Genomic DNA, 22,784 nt, shown 5'->3' with positions numbered 1-22,784 from the left:
TATCGAACAGGTGGGATAAGACAAACACCTGCATTATAGTACAGGTGTGATATGACAAACACCTGCATTATAGTACAGGTGTGATGAGGCAAACACCTGTATCATCAAACAGGTGTGATGACGTAAATACCAACACACACACACACACACTGTCAACCATAATGTGTCATAATATATATAAAAAAAACAGAAAAACTAACAAAAACAATTAACTCATTCACACACCATAATCCTCTTTACCAAACATTCTACCTGGTTATTTACGGTAAATTAATTAAGCTCACCTGATGAATATATAACAAGCTTTACAAAGGTGAAACGACGACAAAAAATTTACATTCAGAAACAAACTTCTCTAAACCATATGCAAATGTTACTGACTAGTTTCTGTTATGTTTTCAATGTAGAATTGTTAATTGCACATCCGGCGGCGTTCATAGCTAACAAGCGGTCGTTTACAGTCTGATGAAAGCCAGCTGGGGAGTGGCCTAAGGGTTAGGGGTATATATATAGCCGTCGAGCCTAGGGGTGAGGGGCTAGGTAGTCCTGGGACCTGGGGGTGAGGGGCTAGGTAGTCCTGGGACCTGGAGGTGAGGGTCTAGGTAGTCCTGGGACCTATAGGTAACACGGTAGCCCTAAATAATTATGTAGCCATAGGTAACCAGGTAGTCATAGGTAATCAGGCAGCCCCAGATAACCAGGTAGCCCCAGGAAACCAATTAACCCCAGGATTTGAAGGTAAATAAGTACGCCTCAGGTATCCAAGCAGCTACAGGTAACCAGGCAGCCACAGGTAACCAGGCAGCCACAGGTAACCAGGCAGCCACAGAGAGAGACACACCCAGGACCCACAACAATAAAACTAACACACAAGTACTTACCATTATAGAGGTTCTCCTCCAGGGGAATGAGAAGCGGGATTACCACGTTGATCGCCATCCTTCCTCCTCCTTCTTCAGGTAGGTTCTGACGCTCACACACACACACACACGAGTCTTAAATGTCCCTCGTTTGTCTACAGTGTCTAGGGAAGGTAGGTTCAAATTCTTGTACTTTTGTAGTTTTTTATACTTTTTTCTTTTTCTTGCTTATGTCACTTTATTGTTTGTTTATACCTTATTGTTTGTTTACACTTTGTGGTTTGTTTACACTTTGTTTTTGTTTTTCTTATTCTGTTTTTATTTACTGTCTTGTTTTTATTATAGTTCTCACTCTTTTTAGTCTCACTGTTTCTATCGATGTTTTATTCAACTTTATCTGTTTCTTCTTTCCCTTTCCTGTGTCTCTCAAATTATAAGCTCACATATTTATAGTCTCTCCCAACACACAAGAGTTCCATCACTAACACCAAATAGAAAGGTTATCATGATCCAATTATTTCACACCTCTTGAGCAGGGCAGTCAATCAGCTGGTCAGTCAATAGCACGTTTGACCCCACTCAGCTCACAGGTCAAGTATAAGTTCAAGGGTCATTTACTGAACTACCAGGAATCAGTTTAGGTCAGATCAGGGTGGCGGTCGGTCAGGTAAGGTCAACAGTGAACCTGACCTTTCCCTCCTACTCCTCCTCACTTGGTAAACGGTGATGGAAAGCGCCTCACATCACCTGTTAATTGAGACACACACAGGTAGAAGTGTCCTCAAGTCCAACACCTGTAAAAGAAATAGGAATTTATTATTACTATATATTTGGTGCTGTGGGAAGAGGGGGATTTTTGTTTTGGGCTTAATAGAATAAAAAGAATTAAATAATAAATCATTAAAAATTATTGGTTTTACTTCATCTTATTTGTTTATAAAGCTGTATGGTGGAGGTGGTGGTAGTGGTGTGTGTGGTGGTGGTGGTGGTGGTGGTGGTGGTGGTGTGTGTGGTGGTGGTAGTGGTGTGTGTGGGTGGTGGTGGTGGTGGTGGTGGTGGTGGTGGTGGTGGTGTGTGGTGGTGGTGGTAGTGGTGGTGGTGGTGGTGGTGGTGGTGGTGGTGGTGGTGGTGTCAGAATCCCTGAAGTGAGTAACCAATTACCGGGAGGAGATATTCCTTGTCCACTAATTAATCTTGCATCCAAACACAGTCTGACGGTCAGGTCGAGGGCCAGGGTTCATGTCAGGTCAAAGGTCAGGTCAAGTCAAGTGTTAGGTCAGGTCAGGTCAAGGGTCAACAGAGAGGTCAAATAACAAGGCTAACAAGACTTAAAAAATTCTTAATAAAATGAGAATTTATTCCATCACAAATACTTACGACTTTCACCACAATAACGAAATTTATTAACCTCTTCACTATACGGAGCCGCCACTTTTAATATTTGATTTGGTTAATGCCAGACGATTTTAGTCAACTCAGCGGTTTAAAGAGAGATGAGTCATTCCTATCGTACCCAAGTGACTCAAGAGAGATGAGTCATTCCTATCGTTCCCAAGTGACTCAGAAAGATAAGCAGTCAAATGAGATTCTTTAGTGCTAGTTATATGCGTCTATGTATTACCCCTCGCAGTTACACACGTTGGTGATAAACAAATCGTGGTTTTGGAGGTACTGTATGTCTGTCTGTACTCTCCCTCCCTCTATCCTCCTTTTTCCCTATCCCCCTCCCATCCCCATCCTTCACCACACTCACCATCACTATCCTCACCAATATTACCAGAGTCACTGTACTCACCACCCATATACCCGCTCGTCTTTTGTTTTACTCACGTTCATTGGAAACCCTATCGTCTATTGTATTTCTTCAAGCATCTATAGAAAACATCAACCTTATACCTTATACTCTGACACCCAACAACACACACACATAAAAACAGCTCTAAACATTACCTCACTGAACCAGACGAAACATTTGCACATTTTGACGTCTTTTCAGAATGTTGTGGATAGTAAGTTAGTATTATTTTTACTATATGACATCACTTCACCATCTCCTTGACAGTTTAGGTCAGGAAAAGCTTGAGTTTTATGGATGAGTGATCTTGATAGTTTCATCCTGACTTCCTAAACCAATACAAACATTAGATGACTTTATTCTTAGCTGTTAGTTCCGGGGATAATTTATTCTGTGTGTTTGGTTTATATTTTCTCTCTCTCTCTCTCTCTCTCTCTCTCTCTCTCTCCTCCGTCTTCGAGGTAAAATATCTACCCGCGTTACAGCCGTCAGGTAAGATGTACACAAGCCTAAGTCCAGGTAAAGTAAACCTATTCCTTAAGTCTGACCCGAACGAGATACGACCACACCAGGTAGAGGATGATGATGATGATGATGATGATAATGATGAGGAGGAAGAGGAGGAAGAAAATGATTATGATGATGATGATGATGATAACATTTTAGCTGTCATCCTCAGGTAACATAAACTATGGTATCTAATCATCAGGTACATCCCTCAAATAAATACCTATACCTGCAAAATACAACCAAGAAGAAGAAGAAGAAGAAGAAGAAGAAGAAGAAGAAGAAGAAGAAGAAGAAGAAGAAGAAGAAGAAGAAGAAGAAGAAGAAGAAGAAGAAGAAGAAGAAGAAGAAGAAGCACACCAAAACGATAACACCCCCTCCTCCCCGTTGTAGTATAAGTGATCCAAACTCTTCATGATCTCCTTCTCAATCTTTCATCGCTCCTAAACTCTTCCCTCGGTATGAGTGGCTAGCGAGCATCATCGAAACCTAGATATACCGCCACACCAAGGAACATAAAATGAGTAGTTTGTGTGGGTGATGGTCGCTTGCCTCGTCTTGTACCCAGCTAGTTCAGACCCAGTTGCCCCTCCTACCCTTCCCCTCCTACCCTTCCCCTCCTACCCTTCCCCTCCTACCCTTCCCCTCCCCTCTCCTCTCCACACCTCCTCCCCTCCTTACCTCACACACACACACACCCTCAATATTGCACCTTCAAGGGACATAAATTTGGCGTATTATGGGATGGGTAAGGGTATTATATGTCGTGAGAGAGAGAGAGAAAGAGAGAGAGAGAGAGAGAGAGAGAGAGAGAGAGAGAGAGAGAGAGAGAGAGAGAGAGAGAGAGAGGGAGAGAGAGAGAGAGAGAGAGAGAGAGCAGAGAGAGAGAGAGAGAGAGAGAGAGAGAGAGGTGAGGCAGGTGGTGGTAGCCTAAGTAGAAAATAAGGAAAGATGAAGAAGAACAACAACAAAAACAACAAAAAGAGGAAGAAGAAGACAGACAGACAGACAGACAGACACACCCAGGACTCAAATACCAACAAACACAAACTTCTGCATCAGTCGACTTCCTTTGTCAATCAGGACATGTTGAAGAAAGGCAAGGAATAGCAATCACAATTTACTGACTCACAATTTACTGACTATCTGAGTGGCCCAATCAGAAAATCAAACAACAACAAAGGGATGTCTGATATGTCAAGTATACATTGTGAACGAGTACACACACACACACACACACACACACACACACACACACACACACACACACACACTGATAATGCTTCAAAGGATTCGATCAAATACATACAGGTTAAAGGGGAATTGAGATCTGTTTAAAGCATCAGGAGAGAGAGAGAGAGAGAGAGAGCACCATAAACATACATAAGAACAACGTATGTTTACCATTACAATACATCGCTGTGTGTATGGGTGCCATGACTGTGTATGAATGCCATGACTGTGTATGAGTGCCATGACTGTGTATGAGTGCCATGACTGTACGTTTGAGTACCATGGCTCTGGCTGTGGCACCATCCTAACGACAATTATTATCAGCCAAACGTGAGCCTTTGGACGACACTTAACATTGGTCATTATCCCCCTCCTTAACTACCGATGTGATGTCACTGTGAATGTCTGTCTGTGTCTTTAGTGCGTCATCAGCGGGTTTCCACCGTCCATTATGGTGGTGTAAGTTGAACGAGAAATGTATCTGGGTATTATTACGGTGTTGATGATGATGATGTTGATAATGATATAATAATGATGATAATAATAATGATACTAATAATAATAATAATAATAATAATAATAATAATAATAATAATAATAATAATAATAATAATAATAATAATAACAGCAACAACAACATATTCAGTCAAGTTAATAAAACACAACAATAAAATAAGTATTTGAAGTATTTTAAATGAATCTTATCCAACCAAAATTATTAGTTGAAATTTTATGGGGAATTATGAGAATTTAATATTTTTTTCTATAATGTTTCAAGGAAAACTAATGAATGTTGCCATTTCGAGTAATTGGAACCCGTTTATTTTGGCTCCATTAGAATCGGATCCCCTTAGGACTAGTCTCTATTTAGCACTGGGATCTATATGACCTGCAGTTCAATCCTAATGGTTATATAAATGCTAGTTTGGGGCCTATTAAAACTGGGTCCTATTTTGACTATTTACTGAGAGGGGAATATAACTTTGTGTGTGTGTGTGTGTGTGTGTGTGTGTGTGTGTGTCACCAGTTTAAGGACCATTAGGGTAGTTTCTGGGAGCCGATAACCTCGTTTTATAACACCGTCCAGCTGATAGTGAGTACCTGAGGCAGTGTGGGTAATGTGTGGGTTATGTGTGGGTAGTGTGGGTAAGTGAGCGGCTGAGTAAAGTGAGGGAGGATGATCCTTAGCTACTACACTACACTACACTACACTACACTACACTACACTACACTACACTACACTACACACACACACACACACACACACACACACACACACACACACACACACACACACACACACACACACACACACACACACACACACACACACACACACACACACACACACACACACACACACACACACACAATGTTGGCACCGTGTACATAAAGACCTACTTAGACTTGTTTTGGTTGAGTCTGTTTATAAAGAATCATTGGAGTTACGATTTTAGGCACGATTATTTCTTGGTTGATTGTAAGCGTTGAAAGAATCGCTGAAGTTGTATTTGAGATTAGTTTAGACTAGCTAATCCCTTAAATAACCATAGTACATTAGTTTTGACTGGCTAATCACTGAAATAACCATAGTACATTAGTTTTGACTGGCTAATCACTGAAATAATCCCAATTATTACAATTCTGTGATTAGATTTACTCAAACATGATATAACTCTCTTTCATTAACCCTGTACAGGTGAGTAAAATACCTGGCTCTCTCCAAAGAAAAAATATATATCAAAGTTAAATTATTTTTGTTGGTGAAAATAAACAGACGAGAAAATATGAGAAACTTGCTAAAAAATTGAACGATAACTTATGAATTTGTTATGATTTTTTTCTAGCCACTGATACGATTTTATTTTGCAGTAGATTTTTTTTTATCTTAATATTTTACGTTTGATAGAATTTTATTAGATTAAATTCTATATAGTTTTAATTATATAAGATTAAGTAAAGATTAGACACCCTAGTTTATTTAATTTTATGAGTAGATACTTTAGTTAATACCTGGTAGTTAGGTTAAGTTAGGTGTTAGGTTAGGTTACGTAAGAGGGGTATTAGGGTGGTTAATTACTCTTTAGGTGAAATAAACTGGGTGGATTTTCTTCAGGTGAATCTTAAATTTTAATCTCGTGAGAAAATAAAAAAAATCCCACTTGAAAAAAAAAAACCCAGAAATTCTCATCTTAAAAATACAAATTATAAAAAGTATATATATTACATCATTAAAATAGTGAAGGTAGTTACTGAGTTGAGGTTAAAGAAGGTAGTAATTTGGTGGCGACTAGTTTTGTTTTAACATATTTTTGAGTTAATGTTAACTTGCGAAATATGTTAATTTTATTGTTTATGTTAGTTTTATATGAAGGTAACTGACTCTCTTAGATTAGATAGATAGATAGATAGATGGACGGACGGACACGCACACACACGCACACACACACACACACACACACACACACACACACACACACACACACAGGTAGACAGACACTTCCACACCTTAATAATTACTTCTAAACCTTAAACTTAAAATTAATCGATTAAATTTTAAGGACGAATTATTCCTTAAAAATAATAATTAAACACCGTGAATATAATTTTAGGTACACGATTATTTTAAATTAGATAATATTGAAATAAATCGTTAAGGGATTGTCATTACCTTAAATTTATTGACGTTTAACAATTATTTAAGGATTGTGAAGCCTTTAAACGAGAGAAGGAGAGGTTAACGAGATCACTAAGGTGTGTATATTGAACTTAACGAGAGGGTGCTTAACGAGGGGTTTTAAAAGGGAGAGACTCATTAAATACAGAGAACTACCTCAGTCAGAACCTTCTCCATCCTTTGAGAGAGAGAGAGAGAGAGAGAGAGAGAGAGAGAGAGAGAGAGAGAGAGAGAGAGAGATAGAGAGAAACCTATCAGCCAACAGGAACGAATGGAAGAGGAGGAGGAATAGAGAACCTTTCCTACCCATTCACCTCTCTCTCTCTCTCTCTCTCTCTCTCTCTCTCTCTCTCTCTCTCTCTCTCTCTCTCTCTCTTTCTCTCCACCTTTGATGCCTCACAACCTAAAGGCAACACGGGGCTGACTACTAGAGTTGTCTACAGCTCACATCACGGGTCATCAGAACTAAAAGGAGAAGGGAAGTAATAGGAAGTCTTTAGCTGTAGTGTGTGTGTGTGTGTGTGTGTGTGTGTGTGTGTGTGTGTGTGTGTGTGTGTGTGTGTGTGTGTGAATGACTAAATTATAGAGTATGTTTATCTCGATACTAGTTATTCTGAGGGGGGAAGCTCAGGGGGGAGAAAAATACCCCTGACCTGACTCTGACCTGTAAAGATGAATAAAAAAAGAGGCAATGTTTTTCTACTCGGGATTTTTTTTTTTATACTGTGGCAAGACTGACTGTGTGAAACTCTGTAGAAACAATTTAAAGTGGAAAGTGACTGTGAGGACTTCTGACTGTACGTGACGGTGAGGATAATGAGAGAAAGAGAGAGAGAGAGAGATATAGACAGAGAGACAGACAAACAGACAGACAGACAGATAGACACAGAGAGCAAGGAAAGGAGAGGAAGATATTTTGACTTTTGACAATGAGAAAATGTTTAATATTTACACACACACACACACACACACACACACACACACACACCAACCATCTAATCCTAACAATTCAATAAAATCTAATACAATATGCAAGTCAATTTATGCTACCTGATCAAATTTATCCTTTTTGCTTGATATTGCAGGGCTGTCATCAATCACTCACCCGGACGCAGACAATATTGCATGCACCATCTGCCTCCTGGCTTTAAAGATTCAACAACCGGAGGAATTTTATTTTCTTGTCTCACTTTACTGTGTTTTATCTCACTATTATCTCTCTATCTCTATTTTCTCTATCTCTCTCTCTGTTTTTTCTCCCTCTTTACTTTCTTTCTTTCTTATTTTCTTTCTTTCTTTCTTTCTTTCTTTCTTTCTCTCTCTCTCTCTCTCTCTCTCTCTGTAACATATATGTCAATCTTATCACCATAATTCAATGAAATCTTTCCATCCGGGCTATCACTGCTACACGCCCGGCTGGAAATAATAACAGGCGACATATTATGTTTTCTCTTTTAGGGAAACATTTAATTGAGAGGGAAAAAGAAATATCACCTAACTAAAAAAATAATTAATGATGGTGTTAATGTAATAGAGTGATGAGATTTCCCAACCGGATGGTAGGGATTATGGGGGGGAAAAATCTGTTCAGGTTAAAGAGGCTTTTTTTCTTCTGTTTTTCGGCTTCCTGTGGGTTCGTTTACATGTGTGTGTGGACGGGGTGTTTGGGGAAGGGTGTGGTGTGGTGTGGTGTGGTGTGGGGGGGTGTGGTGTGGTATGGTGTCACGTTCTCACAGCATCCCCTTCATAACACAAAGAGATATACCAAATTCCCTGATCCGGACCCACAAAATTAACCGAACCTAACCTAACCTGACCTGACCTAACCTAACCTAACCTGTCATCATAAACAAGAATATGAAGAAAACAGATAAATATTCCCTCATTGTTATTCTTCAGCAAACATAGTGAATAAAAACGCTCCCATAGGCATCATTTAACTGAGGTAATGTCTTCAAGCCATTAAACCATTAAGCCATTACGTCTAGACATTGAGAGAAATATATAATTTATTTTTGAAGGAGACTTTACCTTCAGTAGAGAGTGAAAGAAAAGATCTGTTATTGTTTATGTCTTGTTATCTTACACACTCTTGTTATCTTACACACCCTTGTTATCTTACACACTCTTGTTATCTTACACACTCTTGTTATCTTACACACTCTTGTTATCTTACACACTCTTGTTATCTTACACACTCTTGTTATCTTACACACCCTTGTTATCTTACACACCCTTGTTATCTTACACACCCTTGTTATCTTACACACCCTTGTTATCTTACACACCCTTGTTATCTTACACACTCTTGTTATCTTACACACTCTTGTTATCTTACACACCCTTGTTATCTTACACACCCTTGTTATCTTACACACCCTTGTTATCTTACACACCCTTGTTATCTTACACACTCTTGTTATCTTATACACAATTACTATCTTACACAAGCTTACGGGGCGTTTTTCTGAGGGTGTACAGTTAAGGACAGAATTACCTGGACACTTAGGCCTGTATACAAAACTTGACGAGGAATATTAACCCATTTTTTTTTTAAATTAAGGAGTCTTATTTTTATTTTTATTTTTGCAGTTCCGGTAAAATAACGGATATTGCCCAAGTGTTCAAGGAATTCTGACCGCAGCTGTACATGATTTAGTCGACATTGTTGAGTACGAACGTTGATGACACAATACTCCAGAGACAGCCAGGATATAGACAGATCAAAGCTAGAACATAGCCCAGGTCACCAGTCAAGGGACATCTAGCCAAAGTCTGGGGTATAAATATGCCTCTCTTGCACTAAACAGAAATATCGTCCTCACAATGGCAAATTCACGTGGGGTCCCTGGTGTAGATGTGTGTGTGTGTGTGTGTGTGTGTGTGTGCGTGTGTATGTGTGTGTGTGTGTGTGTGTGTGTGTGTGTGTGTGTGTGTGTGTGTGTGTGTGTGTGTGTGTGTGTGTGTGTGTGTGTGTGTGTGTGTGTGTGTGTGTGTGTGTGTGTGTGTGTGTGTGTGTGTGTGTGTAATAGAATATACTCATAACATACCTGAGACCAAATACCATCCTTGCCATATCAAGCCTGAACACCTGATCATATACAGGTAGAATATGACCAGGTGTGTTGGGAGGAGATATGAACCCCGTCTCATGGCTCAGCGGAGATAGTGTAGGAAGGTGTAGGTGTGTAAGAGCCATATTACCTGTGTAGTGTGTGTCACCTTGATATTTCTTGGCCTTGCTGGGAATACACACACACACACACACACACGCACACAAAGTCGCAAAGCTAGTGAGTGTTATATTAATTCACATCCAACGGGGGAGGTGGGGGAGGGGGGAGGGGGAGGGGGGGGTAGATTTGTTGGTAATTACAGAGAGATAAAATCACATTACAGGCTTGAAAGTACAGTATAATCTGAAACGCCTACAGCTGTGTGTTTGTCCTTTGATGTGAGTGTCTAAAAATTACTCAGTATTTATAACATGTTCATTGCTTTTGTTTTTTTTGTTTTTGTTTTTTTGTTTTGTTTTTGTCTGAATTTGTGTTTCTTTTTTTTAATATTTTATTTTTTTACTTGTTTTTTGTTTAATTTTCTTCCCAATTAAAGTAAAAAAAAATCCCTGTTCTTGATACTATTTTTGATGATAATTGTAATTAGTATCATTATAATTGTAATTGGTATATCCTTAAAATTATCTAGTTAGTATCTTTAAAATTGGACAGTAAAATTTTGAAATGGGTTGAAATGGGCGTGTACCAAGATAAAATTGGGACCCATTAAAACTGGGGTCCATTAGAACTGGGGCCCATCAGGACAAAGAACCATTTAACCTGTTACATAGACGAGCACCTTGGGAGTGCTTAGTGTGAGCGGCTGAGTTATTACGTTCATAAGATACCTGGATGGAAACACACACACACACACACACACACACACACACACACACACACACACACACACACACACACACACACACACACACACGGGTACAAATATAAAAGTTCATTTTTACCACAAGTTTTAATTACGTCCACTAAAGGTGTAAAATGAAGTTAAAAGTAAAACAAAAATTTCCAAAGAATTAAAACAAAGGCAAATGAAAAACGAATTAAATATAAAAGAAAAGAAAACAGCAGAAAAAATTAAATAAACACTTAACTTCATCAGGACAAAAAAACAACACAACTTAAAAAAAAATCAAATGAAAAACTAAAAGAAAAAAAAGAGGAGCTCACCAGGTAAACACAAGAATACAATTATCATTAAGAAGTGATAATTACATCTCAGGTAGGTACTTAAAGTCTCCTAGATGGTACCTGATAATTTTCTCATTAACACCTATTTTGCAGAACTTGTACTGTCTTGGCTTAGATCTACTTGAGGCAGAAAAAATAAGTGTCTCAGAAAAAAATGTATACAATCTACCGTGACACACTACCATAGTACCATGACACACTACCATAGTACCATGACACACTACCATAGTACCATGACACACTACCATAGTACCATGACACACTACCATAGTACCATGACACACTACCATAGTACCATACACACTACCATAGTACCATGACACACTACCATAGTACCATGACACACAACCATAGTACCATGACACACTACCATAGTACCATGACACACTACCATAGTACCATGACACACTACCATAGTACCATGACACACTACCATAGTACCATGACACACTACCATAGTACCATGACACACTACCATAGTACCATACATTGTCCTTACGTGTTGTTATGTGAAGTATTCTATAAGCGAGAATAATATTGTTGTTTTGGTGATACGAAGGGTTGAGTTAGGTTAGGTTAGATAAGGTTAGGTTAGATTTGGTTAGGTTAGGTTAGGTTAGGTTAGGTTAGGTTAGGTTAGGTAAGTTAAGGTTAAAGGTGTGTGTGTATACATTTTTCTAAGACGCCTTGGGAGTGTTTGGGTTAATTCTTGTCTTGAGGAGGAAAGTTGTTGTGGAGTGTGTGCTGATACCCAGGCCAGGACAGACAGACAGACAGACGGACAGACAGACAGACAGACAGACAGACAGACAGACAGACAGACAGACAGACAGACAGACAGTTTAAGATTGTATTCTATCTTCTTTTCTCTTATTATTTCTTCCTCCTTTTTAGTCTCTTTTTCGTACTTATTTAGTCTCTCTTTCTCTTTGTGTTTATTGTTCTTGCTCTTTGATTCCGCTATACGATCTCTCTCCTTCTCTCTCTCCCCTTCTCTCTCTCCCCTTCTTTCTCTCCCCTTCTCTCTCTCCCCTTCTCTCTCTCCCCTTCTCTCTCTCTCTCCCCCACCCTCCCCAAGGCCGTACAGTACAGGGCCACAACACCTCACGGAAGCTCTGGCTCGCCCCAAATAGTAAATTCACTGACTGGAATGAAAATAAGACACGAGACTAGAATACGGTTCCCCCCACCCTCACTACCACCACCACCACACCAGGATTGTCTGGACCCCATTTGACCCTTCCCCTTGACCCCCTCCCACCCATCTTGACCCCTTCCTCCTCCCCCCTCCACATTCCTCCCACTCGTCTTGACACCCCACACACTCTCCATCCCTCCCACTACCCTCCCACTCCCTCCCTCCCACCCCTAAACTAGTGGACGGGTCAAATTGGCCCCCCTTCTTAATTGGTCGTAGAGTAACCATCGCCATTAGGAACGAAGCCAGTTAATAGGTCCTGGTTCTATTAAGCCTCAACCTAAACTAACCCATACTTCAACTAATGGTGTATAGATTCTAATGGGCTTGAGAGCTAATGGGGATTCCTATTACCTCAGTTGGTATTAGCGGCCCATTACAACTAATTCACTGCCACTGTTTTCGGGCTAATTAGTCATTACGTCATTAATTGAGGGATAATTAGTTAGGTTAATTAGTATATTGTGCCTCTCCCTTCTCCCTGAGCCTCTCCCTGAACCTCTCCCTTCTCTCTCCTTCCTTCTCCCTGAGCCTCTCCCTTCTCCCTTAGTCTCTCCATTCTCTCTCTCCCTTCCCCCCGAGTCTCACCCTTCGCCTCTCAGTTCTCCCTTTACTCTCTCCCTTCTTCCTCTCCCTAATTGGTCTTCCCTTTCCCTTCTCTTCTCTTTTACATGTTCTCCTCCTAGTCTCTTTCTCTCTCCCCTCATAAAAGTAATTCATCCCATTCAGTCGGTGTCTCTCTCTATCTCTCTTAACATTCTCTCTTGATCCTCTCCCTTCTTCCATCTTCTCCCTTCTTCTCATTGTCTTCTTTTCACATTTTTTCTCTTCATTCTTTCATTCTCTCTTTCTCATACTCTCTTTACATTATCTTATCTCCATCTTTGTTATTTTTTCGTTCTATGTCTCATTATCGTCTCTTTTTACGTTCGTCTTTCTTCACTTGTGTTTAAATTACACTAATGAGTAACTCCATGTTGTGTTTTGTTTGTTTATTTTATTTTATTTCTTTATTTGTCTTCATTATTTTTCTCCTCCTTCTAATTATCATTTTATCGGTGTTTTAAATTAACTCCACTTTAGAGCGTCCTAACCTAACCTAACCTATCCTAACCTAACCTAACCTAACCTAACCTAACCTAACCTAACCCAAACCTAACTAGCTGTAACGTAATCCTAACCTAACCAAACCTATAACCTAACCAGCTGTAACGTGACCCTAACCTAACCTGTGCTGGTACAGAAGTTAAGAATCGTGAAATTACAAACTGCATTACATAAAGCATTGAGGTATTAAGAGACAATATCCATAAGGTAGAGATGACGGATGTGGATTGGTGGATATGTGGATAATTGTGGATATTTGTGGATATTTGTGGATAGTTGTGGATATTTGTGGATATTTGTGGATATTTGTGGATATTCGTGGATATTTGCTGATATTTGTGGATATTTGTCAGTACCAGGATGGTTTTACAAGTCGCTTTTAACACGCGGGTTTATACATATGGATGAGAGTCGTGTTAGGTCGCGTTAGTGTCGTGTTAGGTCGTGTTAGGTCGTGTTAGGTCGTGTTAGGTCGTGTTATGGTCGTGTTTGGGTCGTGTTAGGTCGCGTTAGGGTCGTGTTAGGGTCGTGTTAGGGTCGTTAGGTCGTTAGATCGTGTTTTGGGTCGTGTTAAGTGGTCGTTAGTGTCGTGTTAGGTCGTGTTATGTTCGTGTTAGGTCGTGTTAGGTCGCGTTAGTGTCGTGTTAGGTCGTGTTATGTTCGTGTTAGGTCGTGTTGGGTCGTGTTAGATCGTGTTAGGGTCGTGTTTGGGTCGTGTTAGATCGTGTTAGATCGTGTTAGGGTCGTGTTAGGGTCGTGTTAGGACTGCATCTATACACAGGTAGACACAGGGACAGACAGACAGACAGACAGACAGACAGACAGACACCACCTAGACACAAACACACAAACACAGGTACACACACACACACACACACAAACACAGGTACACACACGCACACACTCTCTCTCTCACCTGGTTCTCCTATGCCATCGTGTTTCATACCTATGTCAAGTTTCATTACTCGCTCACCTGAGAACTACAGCCAGTCTACTACCTGTACTGTCAGTGTTTACAGCGCTGTGTTTTACGGGAGTTATAGTTGTTTACCATTGTTTGTATACCTGTATTGTCTGTGTATATTGTTTGTATACCTTCACTGTCTATAAACATTATTTGTATAGGTATCCAGACTCATAAACATCCACTAACTTATAATAATACAAAGTTAAACTAATTTGTTAATGTTATTTTTATGTTGTAGTTATATCAAACGAGTTATATATCTCTTTCTATCTCTTCATATCTCCAGCTCTGAGGGAATTCACCATAAGAACCATTGACCAATACAATGAAGATCTTTGGCGTCCACAATAACAAGGATTCATAGGTTTGTTCACATATAAGAACAGTCAAAGGCCGGACCATGCATGCACACTCACCGCCTCACCAGCCACTAAACTGAGGCATCCCAACATGACACTGACCATATACCAACATACCCCAACCAACCTCCTCCACCCCTTCCCCCTGACATTCCCCCGTGTGGCTTTGACCCTTACCCACATGATGGCACAGGAGGCACTAATTAATCCGTACACAATATATTATAACAATACTTTACCATCGTTGAATATAATACTATTGTTTTATGACTAACTTGTTCAGGGCGGGCAATAGAGTGATTAGCATGCATAACTCTCCTAGACTGTCATAAGTTTGGCCAACATGGGTCATAAATTTAGTTTTTTTAACAGAGGGAGAGAATGGCGGATGGGGTTAATGTTTTATAGTACGTGACTCATTTAATATATAACTTAGAAACAATAAATACTGCTACTACTACTACTACTACTACTACTACTACTACTACTAATAATAATAACAAAGAACAAACCAATTAAGACATAAACACACCGCATATCATCGTTCACACCATCATAAACATTTACTCGAGCTCACTACCAAGACATTCACAGCCCAGCGATGTTTGAAGAAGGACTTAGTTAGACGTCTCTAACAGACCACGTGAGAGAGAGAGAGAGAGAGAGAGAGAGAGAGAGAGAGAGAGAGAGAGAGAGAGAGAGAGAGAAGGGGATGGTCTTGGGGTCTTGGGGTCTTGGGGTATTGACGACACAATGGCTTTGTCGAATTGATTGGAAAGTGAGTCAGATATTTTTACGACCTAGGGCAGCAGCTGTTGTTTATAATGTTGTTTGGTTGATATGTTTTTGTTTGGCTGATTACATAATAATGGTTGCCCCTCGTGTAACGAGGATGGCCGGCCCACGGGCCACCTTGGCGTGAATTTGTTTAAGGTGTAGAAGCTGTCGCCAACACAACAACCACACCCTGAGTTAACGAGCTACATGAACCAGTGTCATGGAATAGTCCGAGAAGACCGGACAACTCGCCAATTGCACTGGCTAACCATTACCCCGGAACATGATTCGCAAATCGATTAACATCAAAGGTCTCCAATTACTGCTGGGTAGACAGAGGCAAATGGCGTAAAGAAACTTGCCCATAGTTTCACCCCGCCCGGAGATCGAACCCGGGACCACACACTTTTGAGGCGAGCACGTTGACCATTACACCACAGGTCGCCATGATTACATACATACATACATGCTGGCTGCATCGTAAGTATATGTATGAATCTTTGAGCAAAACGTGACCTCACACATAGATGCAAGGTACAGTACACCTCTCTCTCTCTGCATCATTTTAATAGTTAGTAATGTTCTCCTGTTCACTTTAACTCTTGTGTTCACGTACGTTATAACTTTCTCTCATGATGGTGTTGTGTTTTGGTCACTCTGGATTTTGTGGTGTGGGGGTGGTGGTGGGCTGTGGTAGTGTTGGTGGTTGAGGGTGTGGTGGTAGGTTGTGGTAGTGTTGGTGGTTGTGGGTGTGGTGGTAGGTTGTGGTAGTGTTGGTGGTTGTGGGTGTGGTGGTAGGTTGTGGTAGTGTTGGTGGTTGTGGGTGCGGTGGTGGGTCAGTGGTAGTGTTGGTTGGGATGGTGATTGAGTGGGTGGGTGGGTGGCAGGGTGGCTGGGCGATCATAATGGCGTGGGTGGTCGTTCAATGGCGTGGGTGGTCGTTCAATGGCGTGGGTGGTCGTTCAATAGTGATGCTGAGGGTCGTTTCTGAGGCCTAGATACGGGGAAAGTTTAATGAGATGGTCGACAGTGATGGAATGAAAAATGATGAACCACTCTTTACCACATCAAGAGGTTAGGTGATGGGGCCCTTGCTCTCTGATGTGTGTGTGTGTGTGTGTGTGTGTGTGTGTGTGTGTGTGTGTGTGTGTGTGTGTGTGTGTTAGAGAAGACGGAGAGATAGATAGATAGATAGATAGATAGAGGAGGGACAGACAGACAGACAAACTACTACTAGTAGGAACCGTGAATTAGGGTCGAATTGTAATTAAATGTCACAGTTTATTAAATAACCTTTGACCTTTTAAGTCATGGTATTTGACCCCATAAAAAGCACAGTTCAAGTTTAGAAACCAAATTATTGAAAGAATTATAGAGTTAGGGCATTAACAGACAGACAGACAGACAGATGAGACCAACAGACAGACAGACAGACAGACAGACACACCTACACAATATTCCCCCAATACCTTTCCGAATAATTAAGGTACAGTGTGTGTGTTGTGTGTGTGTGTGTGTGTGTGTGTGTGTGTGTGTGTGTGTGTGTGTGTGTGTGTGTGTGTGTGTGTGTGTGTGTGTGTGTGTGTGTGTGTATGTGTGTGTGTGTGTGTGTGTGTGTGTGTGTGTGTGTGTGTGTGTGTGTGTGTGTGTGTGTGTGTGTGTGTGTGTGTGTGTGTATGTGTGTGTGTGTGTGTGTGTGTGTGTGTGTGTGTGTGTGTGTATGTGTGTGTGTATGTGTGTGTGTGTGTGTGTCGCCAGCCAGACTAACGAGGAGGAGGTACAGGTGGTGGTGAGTAGTGGAGAATTACATAGGGGAGTAAGTGAAAGCCTTTGGGTGAAATGAACAGAGCAGGACAATTATTACAGCAGCTGGTTAGGTTGAGGCTAGGTTAGGTTGAGGCTAGGTTAGTGTGAGGCTAGGTTAGGTTGAGGCTAGGTTAGGTTGAGGCTAGGTTAGGTTGAGGCTAGGTTAGGCTGGAGGCCAGGGGTTAGTGTGAGGCCAGGCTAGGCTGAGGCCAGGCTAGGCTGGAGGCCAGGTTAGGCTGAGGCCAGGCTAGGCTGAGGCCAGCTAGTGTGAGGCCAGGCTAGGCTGGAGGCCAGGGTTAGGCTGAGGCCAGGCTAGTGAGGCTAGGTTAGGTTGAGGCTAGCCAGGGCTGAGGCCTAGGGCAGTGAGGCCAGGTTAGTGTGAGGCTAGGTTAGTGTGAGGCTAGGTTAGGCTGGAGGCTAGGTTAGGTTGAGGCTAGGGGTTAGTGTGAGGCCAGGTTAGGTTGAGGCCAGGGGTTAGGCTGGGAGGCTAGGCTAGGGTTGAGGCTAGGTTAGTGTGAGGCCAGGTTAGGCTGGAGGCTAGGTTGTGGGGTTGAGGCCAGGTTAGTGTGAGGCCAGGTTAGGGTTGAGGCTAGGTTAGGCTGAGGCTAGGTTAGTGTGAGGCTAGGTTAGTGTGAGGCTAGGTTAGTGTGAGGCTAGGTTAGTGTGAGGCTAGGTTAGTGTGAGGCTAGGTTAGGTTGAGGCTAGGTTAGGTTGAGGCTAGGTTAGGTTGAGGCTAGGTTAGTGTGAGGCTAGGTTAGGTTGAGGCTAGGTTAGTGTGAGGCTAGGTGAGATTAGGTTAGGTTAGGTTGGGTTAGGTTAATAGAGAGAGAGTCAAGCTGTTATTATTATTATTATTACACAAGAGGGGAATTATATACCTGACACCAGCCGTCTCTCTCTCTCTCTCTCTCTCTCTCTCTCTCTCTCTCTCTCTCTCCCCTCTAGTGATTTACCTACAGTGGGTGAGTGATGGTAATTGTTATGGTGTTCATGATAGTACTGGTGATAATGATGATAATGATGATGATGATGATGATGATGATGATGATGATGATGATGATGAGGAGGAGGAGGAGGATGAGGAGGATATACAAATATTTAGACACACACACACACACACACACACACACACACACACACACACACACACACACACCTTGCTCGTTACCTCCCTAAGCTACAACTTATATATCACTCTAGATGGTTCTGGAAGAGCTGGTCTTACGGTAAATGACTTCCTTACCGATCCATATATCACCTAACCTAACCTAACCCAACCTAACCTAACCTAACCAAACCTAACCTAACCAAACCAAACCAGACATAATCTAGCCTAGCCTAACCTAACGCAACTTAACAAAATTAACCAAACCAATTTGAACAACAGACAGATAGACAGGCAGACAGACTTAAAGAGAGAGAGAGAGAGAGAGAGAGAGAGAGAGAGAGAGAGAGAGAGAGACCTGAATGTAAATACTGACAGCAGGAGATAAGTGATCCCTTGAGAAATTGGAGACACGATCTAATATACGACCTGGAGATAGTATAAGAGTTCTCCCAGAAGGTTCAAGGTACGGCTCTATACGTGGCCTGGAGTCTGAACGTATTTAAGGGACGATTACGGCCCCGTGACTTGGAGAGATATCGTCACTTTGTTGGTACGGCAGGATGGTGGTAGTGCTCTGGGGGGTGGGTGAGGTGTGGGGAGAATGAAGGTGTGGGGGGTAAGGTGAGGTGTGTGGGGAGTGAAAAGGGGTGTGGGGGTGGGTGAGGTGTGGGGAGAGGGATGTGGGGGAGAGGATTTGTGGGAGAGGGGGGTGTATGGGGGATGGGGGAGGTGTGGGGGAGATGGGGTGTGTGGGAGGGTGGAGTTATGTGTGGAGGGGCTGAGGTAAGTGGAGGGAGTCTCAAGGGTCATAATCCAATATTGAAACAATTTAATGTTTGTTTTTACCTTTTTATATCGCAACATCCATCGTCACCCATCAGCTGATCACCCTCTCAGCTATCTCCCCTCTCTCCTTCTACCTGTCCTCTGAGTCACCCCCACAGTTAATGACAGGTATGAGACAGGTGTGAGGATGGTTACCTGGTGAGTCTCATGAGCTTGATTATATTACTACCTGTATAAGACTCCCTGATGATGTTATTACAGATTTATATGAAATAATTTATATAATAGTTTAGAATGAAATCAAGATCCACATAGGTAAAACAACAAAATTAATTAACATACGAAAAAAGGGGTTAATTACATGTATATTTTTTCTAATTAACTGTATATTGTGTCAGGATCAATTATCAAGTGTTCTTTAATTTTATCTCTAATGAGTGACTATAAGAGATAATTGTTGTCATTACCCTATTAAAGAGATAGTCAGTGAGTAACAGTGAGAACAAATTACCTGAAATTTGTGACTCCACGTATCGACATTTTTAACTCTATTTCTTCTGTTTCGGTTCATAAATTTTTTAAGTGAATTTTAATCAATCACAGGAAATAAAAGTTAAAGAATTTTCTACATAAATAATCAATATAAATAACAAAAATAACTTGGTGTCAGAAACTCTCAATGATGGAAAAAGAATTATTATTTTATTGTAGTTTCAGTGTCTAAAATAGCATCCCCTGCAGCTGTGTGTTCACGGGGGAGAAGTGAAGCCAATGTTGATGCTCACAAGCTTCCTCGTCAGGTGAATGTGAAGTCAACAGCGAAGCCATGAACCAGGTGGAAAACACGCCGCGCCATAGGGTATCAAACTCTAATGAAATTGAAGTGTGAATCAATCAAAGTGAGGTGTGGGGGAAGGAGAGTGGGGGAGAGTGGGGAGGGGGAGGAGAGGGAGGGAGTGGTTTGTTTACAAGCTGGGTAGTCGTCGCTTAATATTCCACAGCCACTCTCCACACACACACACCCCTGCTCTCTCTCCACTCTCACTCACACACACACACACAGGAGGATAATGTAGATGGAACAGTGTGTGTGTGTGTGTGTGTGTGTGTGTGTGTGTGTCATGTGTGTGTGTGTGTGTGTGTTGTGTGTGTGTGTGTGTGTGTGTGTGCAAACTTTACTGTTGTTCAAGAGACAGAGAACAAGAACCAGGGGAGACACAGTGTTTGAGTACTGTCTAATGTCTATAGATGAACAGGTATACACACACACACACACACACACACACACACACACACACACACAGTTCTATCTCTCATAATAATCTTTAAATTCTTGGTGTATTATCACAATAACTAACCAAATTACTCACTTAAAGACCTTAGTTATTAAACCCCGACAATAGCATTATAACGACACAATTACATAGTATCAACAGTGTCTAAAAATCTCTTCTCTCTCCCAGGATGGATTTTATATGTTAATAGTGAGAGTGTAGTGAAGATGATGAGATATTGTTACCCTGGAGACTGTTGTTGTTTATAAATTGTGTTGCCAAGTTCAGAATCTATTGTAGAAGTGTTTAGACATAGAGAGAATATATTAAAGATTTGTAATTTTGTATAATACCTAATTTCACGTGGAGGTAGATTGCACCATTTCTGACTTGCAACATTGTAAACACCCCAATTTACTCTGACTTACATTGCACCATTTCTGACTAACAAGGCGTTATAACTCTCCAGCTTACCTGTGAGTGATGGGACACGTCATGCACAGGTAAGTCGGCCAAGGTGTGTATTTACGAGCGGGTAAATCTCTAAGTCATTCCCTTGAGACGCGGAGTTAAGACTATCTCCTCCAAGTCAGCACTCAGAAATCATCCTTCCCCCTCCCCCGTCCTTCCCTACCTCTTCCTCCCCCTCCCCTTACCCCCATTACCCCCTTCCACCATCCCTCCCCCTTCCGGTCACCCCCTCCACGTCCCTCGTTCCCTGTTCCCCCCGATCACCTCCCCACTCTCCCTGTCCACTTCCCTCCTCCCCTCCTTCCCCACCATCCCTCCCCCCCTGTTCCCCTCACCCCCACCCCCTTCAGACAGCTGGATTAACCATTATCTGCTGCCGAGTTTTAGATTTTCATCAATAGAAGGTAACAGTCTTGTACGAAGGCAACTCACTCCCAATCTGCGTTAAAAGTTTAAGCATCTGCGGTAAGATTTCTGCTGTTACACTTTACCTTTTCTCGTGTGTGTGTGTGTGTGTGTGTGTGTGTGTGTGTGTGTGTGTGTGTGTGTGTGTGTGAGGGTGTAACAAGTAGGCAGCTCATGGCCAAAATCTGACTAAATCTGTGGCCTAAAGTCAGATCTGCGGTCGAACCTCTGTGGTCAAGGAAGATACAGTAATTTACTTTATGAATACGTAATCATCTCCCCCCCCCACCCCCTTCCTCCTCAAGGTGTGTTCCTCCTGTAGGTAAGAGAGAGAGAGAGAGAGATTTCCCAAGACTTCCTTTATCAAGTTTCACCGCCGCTGGTCTTCTGAAGAAAATTCTATGCCAAGCTGCAAGCTGTACCAAGTTGTAGAAAGAAACATCAGAAAGTCCAGCTTATGTACAGTGGCTCCCTCCCCCCCAAAAAGTATCTGAACGATTTTGTGTTTAAAAAAAAAGTATTACACAACTGACGAAGGATTCTGACAACCTTATCGATACAACAGGAGTAGTAGTGTTCATTATGGAATTCATCGTTCCCTATAGTACCTCCCTCCCGCGAAAGAGATCGTTTTTCTGAGTGACTTGTAAACATATCGTGGGTAGTTATATATGGTCTCGTTACTGCCTCGGTGGATTCCTTCCTGGAGTTTATTGCTAGTGGTAGTGATGTTAAGTTTTGACTGAGGAGGGGTGAAGAGAGGATGGGAGGAGGGGGGATGGTTGGGGAGTGAGATGTGGAAGGGGGAAGAAAAGAGAAAAGGGTGGATGGGAAAGGAGATGTGGAAAGAGGGAGGGAGGAGAAAGGAGGGAGAAATGGGTGGCAGGAGTGGATAGAAGTGAAGGAGTGAAGAAGAGGTGGGAAAGGGAAAATAGGAGAAACAAAAGGTGAAGGAAAGAGGGGAAGAAAGGGACAAAGAAGGGAGAGAATAAACAACACTCACAAAAAACCACTTAACATAGCAAAAAGAACCAGCAACAACAACAAGAACAACAAAAAAAAAACAAAGAAAACAACAACAAACAACAACAAACGAAAAAAAAAGAAAACAACAAAAACAACAAAAAACAACGAAAACAACAACAACAACAAAATGCAAAAAAAACAACGAAAAAAACAAAAACAACAATAA

The 22,784-nt window shown here is 41.5% G+C and overlaps 1 protein-coding gene across 1 annotated transcript; it reads right to left on the bottom strand.

Moving 5' to 3' along the window:
• Nucleotides 1-881: 881 nt before the first annotated feature.
• On the bottom strand, nucleotides 882-1,650 carry LOC121854974 (putative neural-cadherin 2; the record flags this gene model as incomplete). Its single annotated transcript, XM_042349794.1, is given in 1 exon segment — nucleotides 882-1,650. A coding segment is annotated over 1 exon segment (58 nt), but the record flags the coding sequence as incomplete, so codon positions are not given.
• Nucleotides 1,651-22,784: the final 21,134 nt, after the last annotated feature.

Source organism: Homarus americanus, unplaced genomic scaffold (assembly GCF_018991925.1).
Source record: "Homarus americanus isolate GMGI-L3 unplaced genomic scaffold, GMGI_Hamer_2.0 scaffold4122, whole genome shotgun sequence".
NCBI classification, from domain to species: domain Eukaryota; kingdom Metazoa; phylum Arthropoda; class Malacostraca; order Decapoda; family Nephropidae; genus Homarus; species Homarus americanus.
This window is presented reverse-complemented; position numbering and strand designations above follow the sequence as displayed.